The 24621-nt window shown below is 36.7% G+C and overlaps 1 protein-coding gene across 1 annotated transcript; it reads right to left on the reverse strand.

Annotated features, from left to right (window-relative positions):
• Window positions 1-3822: 3822 nt before the first annotated feature.
• LOC126828552 (dynamin-like 120 kDa protein, mitochondrial) lies at window positions 3823-24472 on the reverse strand. Its single transcript, XM_050558377.2, has 24 exons — window positions 24389-24472; window positions 23096-23504; window positions 21951-22082; window positions 20268-20451; window positions 18694-18732; window positions 17612-17685; window positions 17077-17130; window positions 15997-16101; window positions 15259-15345; window positions 13913-13989; window positions 13222-13339; window positions 11736-11810; window positions 11153-11224; window positions 10376-10475; window positions 9749-9879; window positions 9460-9532; window positions 8941-9013; window positions 8354-8469; window positions 7532-7596; window positions 6423-6499; window positions 5581-5673; window positions 5229-5301; window positions 4220-4375; window positions 3823-3849 (listed from the first exon to the last, which is right to left on the reverse strand). The coding sequence occupies exons 1-24, from the start codon at window positions 24418-24420 to the stop codon at window positions 3823-3825; spliced, it is 2442 nt and encodes an 813-aa protein (XP_050414334.2). The 5' UTR covers window positions 24421-24472.
• Window positions 24473-24621: the final 149 nt, after the last annotated feature.

Genomic DNA, 24621 nt, shown 5'->3' on the forward strand with positions numbered 1-24621 from the left:
TCATTTGGACTCTTTGATCCTGCATGTTTTTCTTATTAAGTTTCTGTGCGTAAGTCGGATTTCCTAAGTCGGATCTTTGCTCAACTCGGATTAAAATGTTTGATCCATTTGATCTAATTCAGGCTGTAGGAGACGGAAGTTGTCTACTCGCATATACGAACAAAAGCTTGAAATGTGCCTTTGAATCAATTATTATCCAGCTCTTGCAGTTTATTCCGGTCTTCGACTAACTCGGATCTTCGCTGAACTCGGATGAAATTGGTCAGTCCACTTAGATCCGATTTATGTGAAGTTTACTGTAAATTGTGTTGTCATTTTTAACAAACTGATATATTTTTCTGCACTAACTCCACTTTTGAAGACATGTAGATACATCATGCACTGTACTATTGACTGAGTGAAATTTTGCCCAGATAAGGTGCCACAGCCTGTTCTTATTTCGAATTTTTACCATCTTATTAACGAGTATAAGAGAGAGAGAGAGAGAGAGAGAGAGAGGGAGGAAACCGGGGGACCCTGAGAAAACACACATGGGGTTGGACAGACAAACATACTTCTTGTCACGTACAACTGGGGAATCAAAACCACACCAATAACAGATCTTATGATACAACGCACATGCGCTAACCATTCGGCCATCCAAGACCCCCCCCCCCCCAATGAGCATTAGACAAGACTTACCCCCGTATCTGCGAATCCTCGTTGATAATAATAAAAACCCTTACGACAATTATTTGCCTGACTCAATGCATTTTTAAAGAAATTTTTACGATAAACGTGATACCATGTTTCACGAATCTGAAAATAAACAGTATATAAAATATTAAAATTGATGTGAATAAAGATTTTCAAGGCAACTTATCTTGATAATTGATAATTCAGTTTCCAATTATATAAATGAAATGAAATGAGGTTTAGCGAATTACTATTCTGCTCCGACTAGGCAAATTAACGGTCATACTTCTGCTCCGATAAGGCAAATTAACGGCCATACTCCATAAAGTGTGCTATGAGAGAAATATTGCCCGTACAGCGGCGCTACTGCCTTCTCTCATTTCAAATTCCAACTGTCAAGGGATGTTTTACGTGCACGCAATGTGTACACAGGACCTCTGTTTTTTGTCCTATCTGATCAACTAGTCACTGTCCTTGCCAGGCCCTCCGTTCTACACGATGCTGGAAAATTCTGATGAACTCTCTCGACCAACACCAAGAGAGAGAAATGGGGTTTAACATCCACTCGACACAAACTAGATCATTTCGGGACTAACATATGGTTCAATTTTATTTCAATAATTCGCTTGCGCGTAGGGGTCTTTAGCAGTGGGAGGAAACCGGAGGACCCGGAGAAAACCCACGAGGTTGGACAGGCGACCCTACTCCTTGCCACGTACAAGTGGGGATTCCACCAAGATCGAACCCTGGGTCACCTGGTTAGTGAGTTAATGAGCCAGCGCCTTACTCATTGAGCCACTGCAGCTCCAACTGAAGAGAATGGAAAGAATAAAAACAAAAGATCAAACTTACAAAGTCGTTATCAACGTCTATATTTTGTGTTTGTAGATTTTTACGAACAGTTGTTAATTCATCCACAGAAAGATGTGACTGATGAACCTGCAATTATAAATAGATATTCAATAGATGAAGAATTTGAGGAGTATCTCTTAGGTTGATGACGTATAGATAATGTGTATTAAGTGATGATGTGTATTAAGGGATGGGTTGATGATGTGTATTAAGGGTTGGGTTGATGACGTGTTTTAAGGGATGGGTTGATAATGTGTATTATGGGATGGGTTGATGACATGTATTAAGAGATGGGTTGATGACGTGTATTAAGGGATGGGTTGATGTGTATTAAGGGATGGGTTGATGATGTGTATTAAGGGATGGGTTGATGACGTGTTTTAAGGGATGGGTTGATAATGTATATTATGGGATGGGTTGATGACGTGTATTATGGGATGGGTTGATGACGTGTATTAAGAGATGGGTTGATGACGTGTATTAAGGGATGGGTTGATGTGTATTAAGGGATGGGTTGATGATGTGTATTACTGGGATGGGCTGATGACGTGTTTTAAGGGATGGGTTGATGACGTGTATTAAGAGATGGGTTGATGACGTGTATTAAGGGATGGGTTGATGTGTATTAAAGGATGGGTTGATAACTTGTATTATGGGATGGGTTGATGACGTGTATTAAGGGATGGGTTGATGACGTGTTTTAAGGGATGGGTTGATAACGTGTATTATGGGATGGGTTGATGACATGTATTAAGGGATGGGTTGATGATGTGTATTAAGGGATGAGTTGGTGATGTGTATTAGGGATGGAGGCCGGAGGGTGAGACGGGCAACAGCCCTGCGCATCCGTTTTAATGGTTTCCCCAATGAACGAGTGGAATTAACTTTTGTGCAATTTGAAATTATCCTTGTTATCTTTGTTGTACAAACTGTCCAACTGATTTTGAATGAAAAGGTTTTTTCATCCGTTTTGGCACATTTCAAACGTCTTTCTCACATTTTTGAGTATGCGGCACTAGACTATTTGGTGTAAACAATCAAGAGGAGTTAGCCCACGACATCGACAAATCTCAGCATCCTACTGGAAGTGTATGAAATGAAATGAAATTAAAATGGGGTTTAAGGTCCTACTGCTCTGCTCTGACTGGGCTAATGAAGATGGTCATACTCCATACTTTGTATGAAATGATAAGGTTTATTAGATGGATGAGGTATCTAAGGAGATACGTTGACTAGAGGGCTTCAGTCACCTTATATTAATAGGTTCTATACTTTTTGGGGCAAAGATGGTCCATAACCAATAGGTTCTACACTTTTTTGGGCAAAGATGGTCCATAAACATAAGTGACACATTTGATAAATAAGACATAATCCCAGGGGAGAGGGAGAGAGAGAGAGAGAGAGAGATAGGTTGGACAGGCCACACTTACCCTAGAAGAATGTAATAATCTTTCTAGTTCATTATTTGTTGCGATACGATTACAGTGATCTGGCGTCCGACTCTTCCAGTTGAACCATTGTTCTTTTAAACCTGGACCAGTTAATTCATTCAGTGCATCCTCCGCTGTAAAAAATATAACATATCATTCGTTTAATTTACGTATAAATCATGCAGAACCATCCTTTAGAAGAATTTGAATTCCTTTGTTTTCATACCAGCTTTTAAAGAAGCATTATGTAAGAGCTAAATCTATTGAAGAGTTTATATAAATTATTATTTAGACATTTATTTACATAACAAGACTATAATCAACTCTCTGGACAGTCGGATGGCAGAGATTTAAATGGATTTGAACACTCACGAGATTTAAAAGTTTAACAATCAAATGGATAATCGAGACTTAGACATATGATACAGTGCGCACACGCTAACCATTCGGCCATCCACCCCCCCCCCCCCAAGATGGTTTAATGTTTCCTACTTTTTTTCACCAACCAAGCTAGTAGAGCACGTGAAGATGAGCATGTAGGAGCTGCAGTGGATCTGTGAGTAAGGCGCTGGCTCACTAACCAGGAGGTCCAATCTCGGAGTTGGTTGAGAAAGTTTCCCGGTATTTTTCAGCCTGATTCCACCTTTAAATATAAAGTTAATTATATTCACCTTGTTGTAATTTGCCTTTTAAAGTTTCTTCCATGAATTTAATGGCCGAATCCCACTGTTGTTTATCTGTTACTGATCTATCTTCTAATATATTATTCTGTATAACTCTCTAAAATATAATATACACAACTCTCTAAACTATAATATATTATTCTGTATAACTCTCTAAAATATAATATACACAACTCTCTAAACTATAATATATTATTCTGTATAACTCTCTAAAATATAATATACACAACTCTCTAAACTATAATATATTATTCTGTAGAACTCTCTAAAATATAATATACACAACTCTCTAAAACATAATATTCTGTATATCACTCTAAAAAATAACATACATAACTCTCTAAAATATAATATACATAACTCTCTAAAATATAATATAGTATTCTGTATAACTCTCTAAAAGATAAAATATTATTCTGCACAACTCCCTAAATTATAAAAGGGCTTGGGCCGGTCTAAGGAGTCCTAGTTTGGGAGGTTTAAACCAAGAACCATCTATAAGTAGTTGATATATGTTAGTGTTGCAATCTAAAACATATATATTGCATACTTCACTGGCTAAAGTTTCTATCGACTTACCAAACTATCTTCAGCCTTGCCTTCCCATCTATGATCGGTACTGGACTTCCCTAACACAGCCTGTTTTAACTTATCATAAATATCGTCATGTCCTTTCTTAGTTTGTTCTCTGTTAACCAGTTTCTCAAACTGATCATGTAACGTCTCCCATCCAACCTGTTAAAATAATAAATAATTACCCCGACTGGGCTAATGAAGACGGGGTTTGAGGGAAATTTCTAGGTGCTATGGCCTACTCTTATTTCGAATTCCAACTGTCAAGGCTTCTTTTACGTGCATGCCAATGTGTACACACCATGGGTACCATGTCAGTTGTATACATGTAGGCCTAGATCTGACCCATTGGTCATTTTTCATGCCGGAAAAAAACGCATATTTTAAAGCCCAATTTTCAAACTGGGCTACGGTTGACCTCCGCCATGTATCTATAAAATTCTACAACCTGTATAGAATAATGCACACATATTGAAACCACATAAAAAATGGTTGATGGGGTTCCCAAGTTTAGATTGTCATTGATTCCATAATGTAGTAAGGTCATTGAAACTATTGAAGAATCTTGAGGATGTTTCAAATTAGGATCTTACTAGTCAGAGAGAGAGAGAGAGAGAGAGAGAGAGAGATGGGGTTTAACGTCCACTCGACACAAACTAGGTCATTTCGGGACTAACATATGGTTTAATTTTATTTCAATAATTCGCTTGCGGGTAGGGGTCTTTAGAACACCATCTCCCTTCTCTTCAAAATTAAATTTTTTATTTCAATAATTCGCTTGCGCGTAGGGTCTTTAGCAGTGGGAGGAAACCGGAGGTTGGACAGGCGACCCTACCCCTTGTCACGTACAACTGGGTATTCGAAACCACGCCAGTTGACTTAATGACAGGCCTTATGATACAGCGCGCACATGCTAACCATTCAGCCATCCAACCCCCCCCCCCAACTTACTAGTCAGAGGTAGCACATGGGTCTTATTACAACTTAATTTCTTAATGTACAGAAAGAATTTTACCTCAACACATTTTTTAGGTAGTTGTTCATCAGCCCATTTCTTTAACTTGATATCAACAACCGTATTAAATGTTCTGTTAATAAAATGGAAAAAATATTTAAAGGGGTATGTTTCATAATGACATTTAAAGTGACATGTTTCAGAATGACGTTTAAAGTGACATGTTTCAGAATGACGCTTAAAGCGACATGTTTCAGAATGACGTTTAAAGGGGAATCTTTTAAAATGATGTTTAATTATGCTTAATTTCTATTTTGATGTGAATATAAAACTAGCTAACCCTGTGTTCAGGGTGTAAGATATAAAACTAGCTAACCCTGTGTTCAGGGTGTAAGATATAAAACTAGCTAACCCTGTGTTCATAGACTGAGCTGCTGGTAGATAAATATTCTCTATAACAAACGTGGCATTCTTCTCCCATAACTTACGATAAAATGCATCTTCCCTGAAAATACATTAATACCTCAATTACTGTAATAGATATAACAAACCCTCCCTCCCCACAATTACTGTAATCAATATTACAAACCCTTCCCCACCTTTTGTTTGAATCTTGCCATACATTAATTAGCTTGAAACTCCTTGAATAAGATGTGATATTAGGTGTTCTAGAAAGTCACCTTGTCTGTGTTTGAATGAAACCTGTCCCTACTTAAAACGAATATGGGAACAAGAAATTCAAGTGATCAATATCATCCACCCTATCAAATCACAAGAGAATTAATCATTCGGTGTTCTAGGAAGGATGTGGTATTAGGTGTTCTAGGAAGGATGTGGTATTTGGTGTTCTAGGAAGGATGTGATATTAGGTGTTCTGGGAGGGATGTGGTATTAGGTGTTCTAGGAAGGATGTGGTATTAGGTGTTCTAGGAAGGATGTGGTATCAGATGTTCTGGGAGGGATGTGGTATTAGGTGTTCTAGGAAGGATGTGGTATTAGGTGCTCTAGGAAGGATGTGGTATCGGGTGTTCTAGAAAGGATGTGGTATTAGGTGTTCTTGGAAGGATGTGGTATCAGGTGACCTGGGAAGGATGTGGTATTAGGTGTTCTAGGAAGGATGTGGTATTAGGTGTTCTAGGAAGGATGTGGTATCAGGTGTTCTAGGAAGGATATGGTATCAGGTGTTCTAGGAAGGATGTGGTATTAGGTGTTCTGGGAAGGGTGTGGTATTAGGTGTTCTGGGAAAGATCTTACCATTGTTTTGGTGTAACTTGGCTTAAATTTATAACTTCATCTAATATTTCACCTCGAGCTTTCTCAAATAATTCATCCTGTAAGATAAAACAATAGCCTAATATTAATAGGGTTCGTCCTCACTTATCCAATGTTTCCCACAGGTAGCATGTATCATCTTAATACTGTTTTCGGCAAAGGTGAGGTAACTCTTTTATAGGTAATGGGAGCATTTACAGAGAGAGAGAGAGAAATGAGGTTTAACGTCCACTCAACACAAACTAGGTCATTTCGGGACTAACATATAATTTGCTTGCCGGAGAAAACCCATGAGGTTAGACAGGTGACCCTACTCCTTGCCACGTAGAAACCAGGGAATCGAAACCACGCCATTTGACTCAATGGCAGACCTTATGATACAGCACGCATGTGCCACCCATTTGGCCATACAGCCCCCATCCCCCACAAGACACTTAAACTAAGTAACAAACCATAAATATCTGTAATATTCGATTGGCTATTAGTTCTTTCTAGCGCTAATATTTATTTTACAAAACATATAGTGTGCTATGAGGGAAATTTTGACCAGGTAGTGGCACTACAGCCTTGTCTTATTTCAATTTGTAACTGGTGATCTTTAGCTTGCCATTGGTATACAATACACCTCGAGCGACAATACACTTTTACTTTCCTTGTGACTCATTATTTCATAGTAACATCCAAGAGGGTAATGAAAATATGGAATGCACCACTCGAACGACTATATGGTTTGCCTTACCAGACCCTCTGTGGCTCATTATTTCATATAGTAACATAAAGAAGCCTGGATATAGGGCACCTGTTACAGACTATGTCAAGTATAAATGATTACACAACATATATATATATACAAGTCTAGTAATAAGGTGCCTGTCACAGCTTTTATCATACACAAATTATCATACAATATATTTATTATAATATATACGTTGTGTTATAGACATTATCTGTGACAGGTGTCCGATCTCCAGACTTGTATGTATGTGTTGTGTTGTGTGATAATTTGTAACAGGTGCCCTTATCTCCAAGCTTATTAATCCAAGAAGATAATGACAAAATGTTAAAATGATAAATAAGCATGATCTACTCACTCTATCTAACTCTCGTAAAGTAGGATATGTATTCTTCCATTCTGTTTCTAGATTAAATCTTGTTGCTATAAAATATAATAAGGTTTGGGAACTTAAAGATACACTATGTAAGATTTAGATAAAAAGCTGACAGTTCTCGCTATAATAGTTAAAAAATAGATACTTCATTCTACCATTGCTACAATTGTTAGATAATAAACAAAGTCTTGATTATCCATTTTTAGATTAAATTATTAACTGGCAATCGTGTTTAAAACCTCTTGAAAATCAAAACCATCCAATGATCTAGAGGGTTGATTATGGTATTGTCATGTTAATAAATGTCTAATTAATGATTTATATAACAATTTGAGGCCCAACGAAAGATCTGCATTAAAAAGAATTAGGTCCTACATAATGCCTCTTTAATGCAAAAAAAGCATTTTTATAACATCAATTCTCTAGCCGACTTTCTGTTCACACATAATTATGGAATCAGCGATGCTGATGAAACGGAATTTCTCCGGTCTACTATAACTTTATAAAGGGAACAGTGCGTAGAACGAAACTAGTAGCTTCATGAGAGACAACTAGAACGGCTATCCCCCCCCTCCCCACTTATAGATTCCTAGGCTATAAATCATAATTACATAGTCCACTATCATTTTTCAAAAAATATATAAAGCCAGTCCAAATTAATACCTGTGTTTATGGTTATTTGGCGCCTCCCCAAAAAATTTCGCAGCAGAAAAACAATGCTAAGACCAATTTATAGGGTTGGTTGGTCAGGTTTTTTTTTGTCTAACATGAAAGAAGTAAAATATAAAAAATGTAAAAATCAACCTTTAAATGCATCTGTTTGTTGTTCAACTGTTTCTTTCACCATTTTCCAGAAGACTTGAGACACGGCCATACTTAGATTCTGTGTGGTCATCTGTGATGGTTTCAATACACCTTCCCTAGATAGATATAAACAACCATGAGAGACGGTTCACTCCACACAAACTAAGAGAGTAATTTGGGAAAATGAAATGAAATGAAATGGGGTTTAACGTCCTACTGTTCTGCTCCGAACTGTGCTGATGAAGACGGGCATACGCCAAACAGCGTCTTACCCTCTTAGCGACCGTGATCCCCAATTTGGGAAAACATAAGGTTAAATTTTATTGCAAAGGCGACCCTAGCTACTCATTGTCAGGTACAAACTGGGAATTGAAACCACGCCATTAGACTCAATGACAGACCTTATGATCTAAAGCACATGCGTTAAACCTTGGGCCACTCCAACCCGCTCTTATTAATGGAATAAGAATAACTAATTATCAAGCAAGTACAGCAACAATTGTGTAGGGCAATTAATATAGACAAGATAACAAGATACAACAGTATGTACCAGTGTTTTAAATAGATAGCATATTTGTAAAACTTACTTAAAAAGTTTGGATTGCCGAAAAAACTTATCTTCATAATCTTTAATAGTGGTAATACTGTCATTCGAATTACCTACAAACACACAACAAACAGATCCTTAATAAAATCTTTACCAGTTCTGGATTTACCTATAGGTCTGGCAGGCTGAAGCCAGGGTGTATAATATGTATGACACTGTCAGTCAAGGTGTATAAATATTTATGACAGTGCCAGAAGCTTTTCTTACACACGCTGTAGTCTTAAACAACTGTCATCATCCTTGATTTTGTTCAATTGTGTTTAAAACACAGCTTCGTCTACCTCTAGTCGCGAGGGAGGCGGGGGATTGGGAGAAGCCTTTCAAAATACACCAATTATTGGACCAGGAACTTGGACTATCTGCTACTCAATTTATTCTTCTTCTTGTTACTGGGGATGAAGATCTTCCAAAAAGGCCTAAAGCTCAGCTAATTCAAGTATGATCAACATCAAACTTGGCACGCTTGTTTCAGTAAAAATCATATTAAAGTTTGTCTTACCTTTACCCGTAACAACAGCGAAATATCCGAGAGCTTTCATCGGAAACAGTCTTCCTTCTAATATAGATTTAATCTGAATAGAAACAAAAACGTTTTATAATTCCTGTATCCATAAGGTTGGACTGGCGAGCCCAAATCTAGTCATGTATATGCTTGGGGTTGAAACCACGACACTTGACGTAATTACAGACATTTTGATCGTTTAATCGAATATAATCATGTGATCAGAGTCGCAACTTGCATAGATGACAGATCTGTGATCCGTAGTGCAATGTCTAGAGAAACTTACCCTATCAGGATTATAAAGATTACTCTCGGCCAGATCCACTTTAGTTAAAACAAATATAGTCCGTTTGCCCTGTGGATCCATCATGGAAGCTAAATCTGTCACATTACTTCTTTCAGCATCCAACGATCCATCTATAAATAAAATATTAAAAATAAGTTGCCGGGCAACGAAACATACGCTCACAGCATCTAACGATCCACATATATATAAAATATGAAAAATGAAATGAAATGGGGTTAAACGCCCTACTGTTCTATTCCGACTGGGCTAATGAAGACGGGCATAGGCATACGCCTATAGATGTATGCCGAGATGATATAGAGGGTTAAACGTACATTTGACACAAACTAGGGTATTTCACGACTAACAAATTTCATGACTAAAAAATGGTTCAATTCTGTTTTAATAATGAGCTTGAGCATAGGGGTCTTGACAATGGGAGGAAACCGGAGAAAACCCACGAGGTTGGACAGGTGACCCTACTCCTTGTCACGTACAACCAGGGAATCGAAACCATGCCACATGACTCAATGACAAGACTTTATGATCCAAATGACACGTCTTAGACCACTATACAACCCAACCCCCGTTAATATTAAATGAGAGTGTATTAAAATAAATAATAACCTTGAATACACAGTATAATAGCATTAGGATTCTCCATATAACTTGATGCCATTCTTCGGATAGATTCCTTTGTATCTGGTGCCATGTTTATCGTCTGGGTCTACAAGATAATAACACAAATACTACATATCACAAAGACAGTTCCAATAGACTTTGCATTGGTGTGCAGAGGTTTGGTGAGCATAGGTTTGGTGTGCAGAGGTTTGGTGAGCAGAGGTTTGGTGTGCGGAGGTTTGGTGAGCAGAGGTTTGGTGTGCGGAGGTTTGGTGACGTTAGTATTCAGAAATGCGAGAAAAGAAAATGTTTTAAATGCGTAAAAAAAGAAAAAAATAAACTATTCATTCAAATAGTAGCTTGTACAAATTTCAATTTTCTAAAACTTAATTTTAATTTCGCTCTTTAATTGGATGCCACTTGACTGAACAATAGATCTTATGATCCGAAGCACATGTTAGAACACTCAAACACCCAACCCCTTCTATTACCAGATGATCTAGCTAGCTAACACTCAGATTCATATACAGGTAATAATAAAGTAGCTATAATTCCAGGTAAATCAAGTGTAAAGACCCCTAACCCTTTTATTACCAGATGATCTAGCTAGCTAACACTGATGATATTAGAATAGTAACCCTATCAATATAATTCAGATCCCCCTCCAACCCCCCCCCCCCCCACGCCTACAAACCCCATCCCTGAGATTAGTGGTAAATCAACTGTAAAGACCTCCCTCTCAATCCTACCCCTACCCTGGAATTAGAATAATATTAAACCTACCGATATAATTCCAGGTAAATCAACTAAAACCATTCTCTGTAATCCTGGTCCTTTTACAGACATGGATATACACTGTAAATATACATAATATACACTGTAAATATACATAGATATACACTGTAAATATACATAGATATACACTGTAAATATACATAGATATACACTGTAAATATACATAGATATACACTGTAAATATACATAATATATACATTACATATATGTATAACACACTACAATTATACATTACATATAACACACTCTACAATTATACATTACATATAATATATATAAATATACATAGATATAGACTAGAAATATACATAATATACATGACATATAACAAACTCTACAATTATACACTGTAAATATACATAATAAATCTATATGTTTCATTTAATCTTGTGTATCTAGCGCTAATTTATTTCACATTTGTTTAATATCAAATCTTTGTATAAAAATTCATAAAAATCATTTAAAATCACCAAAATCATCTAATTCGTACTTGTGTCAAGTTTAAACCTGACTGATTAATTTTGCTAATAAGTGTCTAATTTACAAGTATTTAAAAATATTATTCACTGACCTCTGTGCTGACTGTTTGACCTTTACGAACGCTTGATTTCATTCTGAGTTCAACTTCCCGTCTTAAAGCCGCTAACTACAAAATGGTGATAGATGTTGATTAATATCGTAATTCTCTATAGGTCATTCAAGATTTCATATTTACACCAAATTGAGAGAAAGAGAAACCGGAGGGGTTTAACTTCCACTCGGCAGAATCTAGGTTATTCCTGAGACTAACACATGGTTCATTTTAATTTCAATAATTCGCTTCCACGTTGTGGTCTTTAGCAGAGGAAGGAAACCGGAGGGGTTTAACGTCCACTCGACAGAAACTAGGTGAAATGAAATGAAATGGGGTTTAACATCCTACTGTTCTGCTCCTAAACTAGGCTAATGATGACAGAAATACGACATATAATGTGCTATGAGGGATATTTTACATGCGCTACGGCCTACTCTTATTTCAAATTCCGATGTCATGGGGTCAAAAGAAGCTTGTATGACCCCTGACACGACATTCCACCACCACATTTTAATTAGATTGATTACAAATTATCACATAATGTATATAAATAAACCTGGACAGAAGGAGGCACTTGTTACAGGCCTGGTCAGACACAAATTATCATACAACATATTTATTATAATATTAGGGTGACCCACCATAAATAAATATCTCCCCTTTTTTCTCGACAATTACGCCACAATATTTATATATATGCCAAGCCTCAAATCAGTTTCACACAATTATAGTCACTAAATAAACGATCATGTTGTACTTAATAAGCTATGACCATTAATCATGTATAAATAATAGACTGAAAACTGGTTCCAAGAGTCGTCCATAACATCCAGACACTTTTGAGTAAAAGATAGGTTACGTGCCCTTGTTTTGAAATTAGTCTCGCTTAACCAGTCTATCGACCATTCTACGTCTGATTGACAGGTCGGGATAATCAAGACTACTTTTTTACGAAACATAACAGAAAGCTAGAACAAGAAATTGAATTTAGAAATAAGCACGTTAGGTAGCTCAACAATCGTTTTAAGAAGCTTGTAAAAGTAAAATGAAACTACTGCTAGTATCATGTTCCTGTCTAACCCGAGTGATTCAGAGATATTATTTGTACTAAACCAAAAGATGCCGCTCTTAACGGTACAGTTAATGATAAAGCGATTTAAAAAATGAAACGAACGTAATTTCTAAATCTGCTGTAATAACCAAGAAGCTTAATTTTACTGCTATTTAAAATCGTCAACAATAATTTTTTTACGGCTGTAATAGTTGATAGATTTGTAGAGAATTGCATGTGCCATGGCTATTTATAGTATCATACTGTCAGAAAGTTGGTCTCGGCACGGCGAATGTGCACGCTTCAGTGGTAGTCTCGAACTATCAGCGGTGGACTGTATTTCTGTGAGTACATGGGTCACCCTAATAATATATGTTGTGTCTGTGATTGATGCGTTATGTCCAGGTTTGTTTGACATCAACTAATACTAACATCTGATTCCTTAGTCAGATCAAATTCACGGGAACTATCTTTAAACTGAGCCACATGATACGGTCCTTCGCTTAACGTAACTTTCACTGGTGACCTTGTCATCATTTCACCAGATCCCCTAAAATAAACAGGTCAAAGGTCAAATTACAATTAATAATATTTAAATCAATTTGGACATTAAATCAATACAATGTCATGCATAAAGCAAATGGAATGAAAAGAATTTAATGTTTGGTCAACACAATATGGTCATTTTCATTCCGATGCAAGAGGGAGAATTTGGCCTGGACAGCACTGTCTCTGTCAACTAATCTTCATATTAAAACCCAACAAACCAAAAAACCATTCTGTCATAGAGATATTAGTATTACTATGTTGTGTGTTTATGTGTTGTGGCATTTTATGTATGTTAGATGTTTGGTTGGAAATATGGGGTTAAACGTCCTACTGTTCTGCTCCGAACTGGGCTAATGAAGACGGGCATACGCTATACAGTGTGCTATGAGTGAAATTTCGCCCAGGCAGGGGCACTACGACCTACTCTTATATCAAATTCCAACTGCCAAGGGATCTTTAACGTGCACGCCAATGTATACACATGTCCTTGGTTTTTCGTCACTTAGTTTCTTAAAGAGTAAGCATACCATGCCCTGTACATGACACTCTTGGTAACAGATATATAACTATTTACCTAGGAAATATTCTGGCCTGGGCGATCATTTCTAAAACACTTGTTTTTCCAGCACTTTGATCTCCTACTACAACAACCTACAAAAATATCATATTATATATAAATAATACGACCGACAACAGCAGATCAAAATCTCCACACAAAAACTACAGTATCTAAAGTTAAAAATGTTTCTGGGTAGAAAAACCCTACCCCAAGTCTGCCTCCTTAACAATTCACCCTAATTTGAGCCCTGTAGGTAACGAACGCAACACACGTAACAATAACTTAAGCTGAAACTCATAAAGACAAAACACAGATATTGGAAGTCAGGAGACAACAGTCAAACCTAGTGAACAGATGCTGGTGGGGAGGGGGAAGGGGGAGAAGTGGAAGGATGGGGAGAGGGAAGAGAGGGGGTGGTTATGATATGTGACTTTACAGCCTTGTCTGCAATGTTACACAGATCTTGTAATATAGGAGGGAGGTAGAGAGAGAGTGGGGGTGGAGTGTGTGGGTGTGGGAGAGAGAGAGAGTGGGGGTGGAGTGTGTGGGTGTGGGAGAGAAATGGGGTTGAACATCCACTCGACACAAACTAGGTCATTTTGGGACCAACACATGATTCAATCTTATTTCAATAATACAGGCGTGTAGGCCGTAGGGGTCTTTAGCAGTGGGAGGAATCTGGGAGACCTGGAGAAATCCCACGAGGTTGGACAAGCGACCCTACTCCTTGTCACGTACGACCGGGGAATCGAAACCATGCCAGTTAACTTAATGACAGATAATTCGCCCATCCAAGCCCCCCTACGATGATGGGATTGAATTAATGTTTCAATAGAGGCGAGGCACATAAGATCACAGATTGAATTAATGTTTCAATAGATGCACGACACCTAAGATCATGGGATTGAATTAATGTTTCAATAGATGCTCGACACCTAAGATCATGGGATTGAACTAATGTTTCAATAGATGCGAGACACCTAAGATCATGGGATTGAATTAATGTTTCAATAGATGCGAGACACCTAAGATCATGGGATTGAATTAATGTTTCAATAGATGCGAGACACCTAAGATCATGGGATTGAACTAATGTTTCAATAGATGCGAGACACCTAAGATCATGGGATTGAACTAATGTTTCAATAGATGCGAGACACCTAAGATAAGATGGGATTGAATTAATGTTTCAATAGATGCGAGACACCTAAGATCATGGGATTGAATCAATGTTTCAATAGATGCGAGACACCTAAGATAAGATGGGATTGAATTAATGTTTCAATAGATGCGAGACACATAAGATCACGTGACTGAATCAATGTTTGAATAGATGCAAGACAGATAAGATCCAAACTTACCCTGGGTAGATTATCTTGTGTATTGTAACTAGAATCATATTCCGCTAGTTCGTCTAAAACTTCCGAATACATATCTATTGGCGACTTCTGAAAAAAACACGTAATTATGAAATTAATGCCGTATACGTTCTGTATTTCCATAGTTATGATACATGCATTCACTCCAATTTCTACACAGGACCTTGGATTTACGTCCTTGCAATTGGACATACTTCCTGTGACCGAATACATGAAAAGAGGGAGGGGTGGGGTAAATGTCTAGGACCACAGCATTCCCAGGTGATCTATGGCATAGGTCAAAAAAGAAAAAAAAATATTTACTCTAATAAACAAAATGCTGTGTTTTTCCCTTTGCGATGCAGAATAGAATTTTTGCGATGCAAAATGGAATTACTAAAACTGATAAACTAATCTAAATTTATTAGGGGACCGTAGGCATTTTTTCCAATGTAGACTCACAGCACAAATGAGAATCGAGTCTAAAAAATCTTGACATCCTAAATTTTAAAAAATACAGTATACTTGTTAATATGTTAATTTGCAATGTGGGCTCACAGCATAAATGAGAATTGAGTGTGATGCATCGTGACATCATAAAATAAAATTTAAAAAGTATTTTTGTTAGAGGGTCAGAGGCGTTTTTTGGCAATGTGGGCTCACAGCACCCATGAGAATTGAGTCTGAAATATCTTGATATGCTAAAAAACTTAGTTAATTTATGTTCACAGTCCAACAAACCTTCATGACTCGTCTTTTACCATCTTTTTTATCTTTTAACATGATAGATTTACGTAATTCACGATTATCTTTCTCTAATCTCTCGATTTCCTTCTGATAACGGATCTAAAATATATAAATTTATCATCAATAAAAAGATAGGATAATGGGTCTAATATATATAAATTAAATTAAAAGTAGGTTGCCAGGCAACGAAACATACACCCTGAGTAGTCCATCAATGTTGTCGCATTGTGAATCGTAAATACAAAGCAGAAATTTCATGCTGTATAATCTCCTTGATGCATTGACAAGATTCCATGATATAATCAAGGACAATAACTCTGTTAAGAGGGAAAGAGAGAGAGGTAGACAGCTGTCTTGTCTTGCACCACTGACAAGAGTAAATAATGATGAACAAAATAGCGAGCCAGTGTCTTACTCACTGAGCCACTGTGGCTCCGAACTATTGAGAAGGGGAAGCTAGGCTGGATAGGCTGGATTGCATAGTGAGCCAAGATGGCTGCCTGCTATTTTAGAACCAAGAGAGAAATGGGGTTTAACGTCCACTTGACACAAACTAGGTCATTTCGGGACTAAAACATGGTTTATTTTTTCATTTTTTTTATTTCAATAATTCGCTTGCGCGTAGGGGTCTTTAGCAGTGGGAGGAAACCGGAGGACACGGAGAAAACCCACGAGGTTGGACAGGCGACCCTAGTCCTTGTCACGTACAACCTGGGAATCGAAACCCCGCCAGTTGACTCAATGACAGACCGTATGATACAGCGCAGTGCGCACATGCTAACCATTCGGCCATCCAACCCCCCTGTTTTACAAACAAGATGGCTGCCTGTTGTTTTAGAACCAAGATGGCTGCTGGTTGTTTTAGAACCAAGGTAGCTGCCTGCTATTTTAGAACCAAGATGGCTGCTTGTTGTTTTACAACAAAGATGGCTGCTGGTTGTTTTAGAACAAAGATGGCTGCCTGCTGTTTTACAACCAAGATGGCTGCCTGTTGTTTTACAACCAAGATGGCTGCTGGTTGTTTTACAACCAAGATGGCTGAATGTTGTTTTAGAACCAAGGAAGATAACTCACCTGTATCTCGATCATTTCTTCTTGTATCTGTTCAATTCTTTCTTTCTGTTTTGCCTGGTTTTCAAAAAAAATTATTTCACCATTAAAAATATCCTGCCAGTACCAACCAGAGTAAAGACCAGGCTCCAGTTTCACAAAACATTCTCAGACTTAAGTTAAGAATTTACTTAAAATTGTTTGCCTTATTTTAACTAAAATATAGCCATTTATACAACTTTTGTTGTTTTAATGTATCAAATACATCAGCAAGAAACTATGTGCAAAGTTCTGAGTTTCTGGATCAAAGATATTTCTCATAAACAGTGATTGAAAGTTGAGTTAATTCTTAACTGAAGTCTGAGAATGCTTTGTGAACTCCGAGACAAGACCAGGTCATTGGGACGTTTCCGATTTTCAGATATATAGGATTATATATTGAGCTGCATTACAGAAGTTTACTGCTCTATTAGTTCTGTCGTTCGTGGATCATTATTTCTGCACCGACCTGTGGAGTATGTTTTGTTTTGTGGATAATATTGAGTTATTATATACATACTGTTTTATCCTCGGATGAAGACGAGGCTGTACCTTCTACTGCTGTTATACTTTGTACGGTACTAATACCAGCATCTAATAATAGAAAATATTAAACATTGGACAGGGTGATGAGAGAATATAACCACACTGAAATGTGAGGTCTTCAAATCAAACGAAACAGGTAACACAAGCCAATTACAGAAGGTTTAATGGGACCAATTTTGACTAAGTCATAATGATTTATCTGTTATTAAAATAAGTTGATATACAATAATTAAACATACATTATGCAAGGGCTAAATCTGCCTATTGCAGGTCTTTCTTTAGGCCTGAAATGTTATCTAAATTATCAATTAGACATTAATTAACTTATCCAGACCATAATCAACTTTCGATGTCATCGCTAGCCTGTGATATTTACTTGATTAGAATCCGATCTGCTGCTCAATGCTCATTGAAGATTAATTCAAAAATTGATAATTGAGACATTATCTAGTTTTTAACTATTATAGTGAGAACTGCCAGCTCTTTATCTAATCTCCCATAATGTATCTTTAACAGAATACAATATCAAGAAAACATTGTTTTATCTACTTGGATTTGTACACTGAAATGTGGGCGTATAAAAATACAAACATCGTCTAATTTTGTTCCTAGACATGTTAGTAACCTACACTATAATATTACTATAGTCAGGTACGTTGATGTCAGGTGTGAGGGGTCAAAGGTCAAAGGTCAAGGGTCATCAAAGGAATCATGGATGAAACCCAACACAAAATATAGGATGTGGAATAATTTGTTATATACAGCACGGAGAGAAATATCTAACATCAATTATAATTTCAACCAAATATTATTCATTTTTTTAAAAGAGATAATTTTTTCTCTATAAATAAACAGAAGATCCTGAAAATGGCAAAATGCCTATGTAAGACCCCAATTCATTGAATAGCAAAATAATTTTCAAGAAAATATCATTCATCTGCTGTATTGATTTGAACAATTACTCGTCATGAATATGAAATGATTTATAAGCAGCATTACCCTTAGTGTGACCTATAAGTTGGGTTTTTTCCATGTTTCTATAAATAGTAACTATACCTGCTGCCATTTGATGAAGATGGGAATTCCGCCTCACACCTGACAATATAATATAATAGAAAAAAACTTGGCTTAAGTGTTTCGCTTACTTTACAGGCACAAAAACTGCACAACAAAAACAAGACAGAGCAAACAATCAGCTGAGAGACAGTGATATAATATTTGAGGAAAAATTAGCTGAGAGATAGTGATATAATATTTGACGAAAAATTAGTATTCTGGTACCCTAAGATCCTAAATTTTTAAGTTTACTACACTACAACTCAGGCATCATGTAGTCAAGCCTGGAAATAAGGCACCTGTAACAGACAATATCAGGCACAGATTCAGGCTTTTTCAGGCACAAAACCTCTGGTGCCTGTCATTTTGTCTGACACTGATTTGTGTTTTTTATTGATATTATTAATACATGTCCGGCACTAAGATGAAAATGTCAAGTATTATTTCATTAGTGTCTGACATTTTGTCAGGTACATCTAAAACCGTTATTTCCAGGCCTGCATGTAGTTGTGTTGTTTAAGCAGGAGTTTCTGTATTTAATGTTTAATTTCAAACCATTGTTGGCAAATTATTAAAGTTCGTTGAGAATCATTGGTTTCCTTCCACGGAAAAGACCCCTGTACGTGTCCTGATTATACTAGAACAAAACCACTTGTCTGCGAACAACAAAATCATGCCAATGAAATAACGACAGGTCTGTTTCACGAAATTTTAACTAAGATAAAATCCAAATTTTAGTAATTTGATTGGATGATATTAGATTGATTTTAGTACTTAGCCAATCAAAATTGAAGTATCTACTAAAATTTGGATTTTATCTTTAGTTAAGATTTCGAGAAACAGGGCCCAGGTCTGTTTGTGGCAGATGTTTTCATGGTCAAAGGTTATCTGAGCTGATATATTTGGTATGAATCATTTATCGAGAGAGCAACTGGGTTTAACGTTAACAAACTACGTAATTACGGGACTAACATTTGTTTAAATTTTTACTTCTATAATTGGCTTGCGCATTGGGGTCTTTAGCAGTTGGAGGAAAATGGAGGTTGGACAATCAACCTTACTCCTTGACACGTACAAGAGGGAATCGTAACCACATCACTTGAAGCGCACACCCTAAACCATCCGACTGACTTAATAGACCATCCGACTGACTTAATAGACCATCCGACTGACTTAATAGACCATCCGACTGACCTGAGAAATAACCTGAGAAAAAGAAAAACCAAGGCTGACAGGCCGAGGTATTTCTGTCAAGGTTTTTTTCTGAAGTCTACCTTCCCCAGCATAACAGAAGTCGAAGACTTTATCTTGCTTATAAACTGTCTATGTTTACATGTACGCAAAATGAAAATATCCTAGAATTCCAGTAAGAAAACCTTAGATCATGTTTTCTTATGGAAAACAAAACCCCTACCCTGGAAGAATAACCCGTTACAGGTTTAAAGAAAAACTTTCAGAAGAATAACCCCAAATTCCCCTGTACATACATTCAAAGCACCCCTCGAATATATCCCAAAGATCAAAGAGATTTACCGATATAGGTTTATAAATAAGAATAAAACCCAAGTCAGTACCTTCCATCATCGTGGACCCCAAATCACCTTCTGGTAAACTATTCAAGTAATCAGATAACTCTTCCATACTGGGTAATCTGGCCTTTATATCCTCTAGACTAGGTATTCCAGACGTAACATCTTCTAGACTTGGTAAACCAGCCGCTTTATCCCGTAATCCATCCATTTTATTCTTCAACCATTCCTACGAATACAATAAATTGTAAATATTTCACAAATTTTATCTTTTAATCGTTCACCGTATTTTAAAGCTTGATGCGTCATTTAAATTTTCGCTAAATATCAAATATCTCACAGCTTAAAGATACATTATGTAAGATTTAGATAAAGAGCTGGACATTCTTGCTACAACAGCTCAAAAATAGATAATGTAAAATGGAAATATTGAAAATTTTATTAAAATTACTTCATTCTGAGCCAAGTTATCACAGTTTGTAGTTTTGATAAGATGTGTGCATTGATTGTAACCAGGGCACTGGTGATCTTGAGTACATGTATCTGATGCCATCATGAGTTGATTATGGTCTTGTTTTGTTAACCTGTTAGGCGTGACGTTTTTAAAATGTTAACTACCGCTATTGTGTAATTAATTTGACGAAGTGACGAAGAACATTGTACTATGTTCTAAGAATAGGCTGCGGAAAATACCTCCAAGGTGCTATATTACGCCCTACACACAGTGAGTGGCAGTTGTCCAGGACATAATATAATGTGGGGAAATTCAAGTGACGAACTATGTTCTAAGAATAGGTTGGGGAAAATACCTCCAAGGTGTTATATTACGCCCTACACACAGTGATGGCAGTTGTCCAGGACGTTTTATAACGACCTACGCACTTAACGGGTTAATAAATGTCTTATTATTAGTTTACATGTATATAACATTTCAGGCCTAAAGAAAGAACTGCAATAGGCAGATTTAGCTCTTGCATAATGTATGTTTAATGCACCCTAATTAAATACCGGAACTCAGAATGATCATGTACATTATGCAAGAGCTAAATCTGCCTATTGCAGGCCTTTCTTTAGGCTTGAAATGTTATATAAATTATTAATTAGAATTAATTTTCAGTTCACCGTGGATCATTCTGACTGAAATTTTCAGCAAATTACCTTTACATGCCAGCTCTTTATCTAATCTCACATAATGTATCTTTAAGTAAACAAAATCAAAATACAAACGCTAGATAATATCGCGGATTGGATTTAATCAGTTTAAACTAAGCCCATTAGGTTTCTCTACTAGCAATAAAAGATGACATCTTGTTAATAGTGAGCCCGAGCAGAATAGATCAATCAAATTCAATTTACATAACGAAACTCATCCATTACAAAATTATAATGTTATCTTAATTGAATTGTATATCAAAAATAATCATACCTGTTATTTTAATTAGATTGTAAATGAGAGAGAGAGAGACTATGTCATTTCGAGACTAACATATGGTTCAATTTTATTTCAATAATTCGCTTGCACATAAGGGTATTTAGCAGTGGGAGGAAACTGGAGGAACCGGAAAAAACCCACGAGGTTGGACAGGCGACCCTACTCCTTGTCACGTACAACCGGGGATTCGAAACCACACCAGTTCACTCAATGACAGACCGTATACTACAGCATGCTCATGCTAACCATTCGGCCATCCCCTTACCCCTTATTTTATTTATGAATAATAATCCTACCCGTTTTGGTTCTGAAACTCGGTACGTATAATCTCTCATAGAAACTGCCAGTTTTTCTAAAGCATCATATTCTGGTATATAATCCTTCATCCACGAAATATCAGGCAGGTATTCCTTTAAACTTTCAAATTTCTAGAAAAAAATATAAAATTATTAACATAGTATGATAATACTTGTTATGGATGTTTTGTCACTTAAAAGAAATGTAGTTCAGACAAAACCATAAAAGTTGATACACATGGTTTTTGCTAGAATGGTTGATTGAGATTTGGATGTGAACAGCCAGACAAGAATTACCATACATGATGGCCGCTATATTGTCCGGACTAACAGTCCTTGTAGATAACGTGCAGTCTGTGCAGACAGCATATAGTCAAATGATCAAGACCAAAATATTTGACAGTCTGTCATATTTTGACATATATTTCGTTTTCATTTCAATGAATATGACCATGATTAGCATTATCCGAATAAGATATAAAAAGCCTTTAAATCTAAATTCCTTCATATTCTAATTTTATGTCTTGTAACTTGACTAAAAGATATCTTTTCCGGTTGTTCAATTTCACTGTTTGCTAGTCGAAACTGGCAAATACTCCCGAAATAGAGCTGAAATGAAATAGAATATAACATCCTACTTTTCTGCTCCAACCAGGCTAATGAATTTGTGCATATGATAGGCAATGTACGCCAGGCAATGTGCGTATACTCTTTAGTCATATTACAACTGTGAAAGTATTCTTTGACCTGCATCCCAATGACGTGTACAAGAGATGCTGAAAAATCTGTGAGAGAGAGAGAGAGAGAGACCAACACATCTTTCAATTTTATTTCAATAATTCCCTTGTGCATAGGGATCTTTAGCTGTGGGAGGAAACCGGAGAACCCGGAGAAAACCCACGAGGTTGGACAGGCAAACATACTCCTTGCACATACAACCGGGGAATGGAAACCACACCAGTTGACTCAATGACAGACATTATGATACAGCTCGCATGCAGTAACCATTCGGCTATCCCCCCCCCCTCCTTGTCCTGGTGAATGAGATAGCACCTAAACACTGGGCCACCGTGGCACTTGAAAAAAAGAGTCCCTGTAGCGATGTATTCCATCTCTACTTGCAAACTTCATGTTTTTTTCCTTACCTTGTTAACAACCACTCCTCCACCAACTGCTCCTGTGAATATTAAATACCGTAACCTAAGAAATCGTCCCAGACCTCCGAGTAACCTAGCAACACTAGACATCTGTTGGTAACTTCCTGTCTGTAAAATAATTCCCCGATTGTAAAGGGCTGGATTTCGTAAAATGGTCGAACCTGTGTAAAAGGTCATTGTATGGTATGACCTTGAACTACCGAGTCTTGCTAGATTGATCACATGACTTCTAAATAAGGCAGTGTTTGTATTTGGTTGCGTAGAGTATGTGCTATGTAAATTTCGAAAACCAGTTCTATGAGAATTAAATAAAACCACAGCTTGTTGTCGACCATCATGGCTAACTGTTTTCACTGATTTCTCTGCATATTTTTTGGCACAATATTCACACAGGGGTCTGAAATTCGAAAATAAAAATTTAAATAACTATAGGCCTAACTATGAACCAAACGTCCATATAACAAAAAAACCCAACAAATTTTGGCTACCACATTTTCTCATGCAGTTGGTGACGTACTTTATGCAAAATTGTCATTTTTAATCTAATTTTTGTGTCAAAATGAGATTTCCAACCAAGTTTAGGAGTCATAAAAAAGCAGTCGTTGTTGTTTGTATTTCAGAGGAGAGCCGAAAAAATTGCTCCCCTAAGAAAGCTCTCTCAGTTTCGATAGGTAGAGTGATTTAGAAATTAAGGAGGAGAGTGATCGGATATTTAAGGAGAGTGATTAGTTTTGTGTATTGGAAATGGTTCTGAAGATCAATAACTGCATGTAATCAGTAATGGGGTCATTCCTGGTTTCATAAATGATAATAAACCCATGACTTTGTAAAGGAGAGTGATTTTCAATTTTGAGGGAAGGGGAAAAAAACTCCCCACGGTCGACTCAGAAAAATAGTTGCTAAGGATTTGAAAATAGCCTTAGTTAGACCAGACGTGGGGTTGAGCGGTATTTTCATATTCAAATATTGCAGCTACAGGAAAGGAACTGTAGGACCATATATGAAAGGATTTTAAAGAATATGTGGTAATATTTAAAGAAAACCGCTGAATTTGACAGTTCAGTCGGAAGCACGAAATTACGCATAAGAATGACTTCATGAATAAAGATGATGAAAATGTCAAAGTGAAATGTCACAGACAGACATGTGAGCTTGACATGTGTAACGAATAAATTGCGACTTTCTACAGATGACATTCTTATCATCATCCAATTTTGCTTTTAAAACAAAGAGAAAGTTTGTCTGATTCCAGTGCTACATAAATATATAATTTGTAATTACCCAAAATTTCCTCGAAGCAGTATCTTCAGCATTATGAAATAGTTAAGTTTCTCAAAACTTTAAAACGGAAGTTGATGAAGGACGAAGTAAAGTAAGCAATGACATCAGTTTCGTATTTAAGAAAATATTTAAATTCGAGTATTTACAATGTTCCTTACTTCATTCAAATTGAAAATAAACCTACATGCAATACCTAGATATGTATATTTATTTAGTACGAAAACATATTTTAG

The sequence above is a fragment of the Patella vulgata genome, chromosome 7 (genome assembly GCF_932274485.2).
Source record: "Patella vulgata chromosome 7, xgPatVulg1.2, whole genome shotgun sequence".
Taxonomy (NCBI): domain Eukaryota; kingdom Metazoa; phylum Mollusca; class Gastropoda; family Patellidae; genus Patella; species Patella vulgata.

Bases quoted from the DNA above. Each gene is read 5' to 3' on its own strand.
- LOC126828552 (XM_050558377.2), bottom strand. From the start codon at position 24,420: ATGCTGAAGATACTGCTTCGAGGAAATTTTGG. The intron at 9,014-9,459 runs GTAAGACAAACT...GTGTGTTTGTAG, and splicing joins CGCTGTTGTTACGGGTAAAG to GTAATTCGAATGACAGTATT. The intron at 6,500-7,531 runs GTGAGTAGATCA...TTTATCTTACAG, and splicing joins CTTTACGAGAGTTAGATAGA to GATGAATTATTTGAGAAAGC.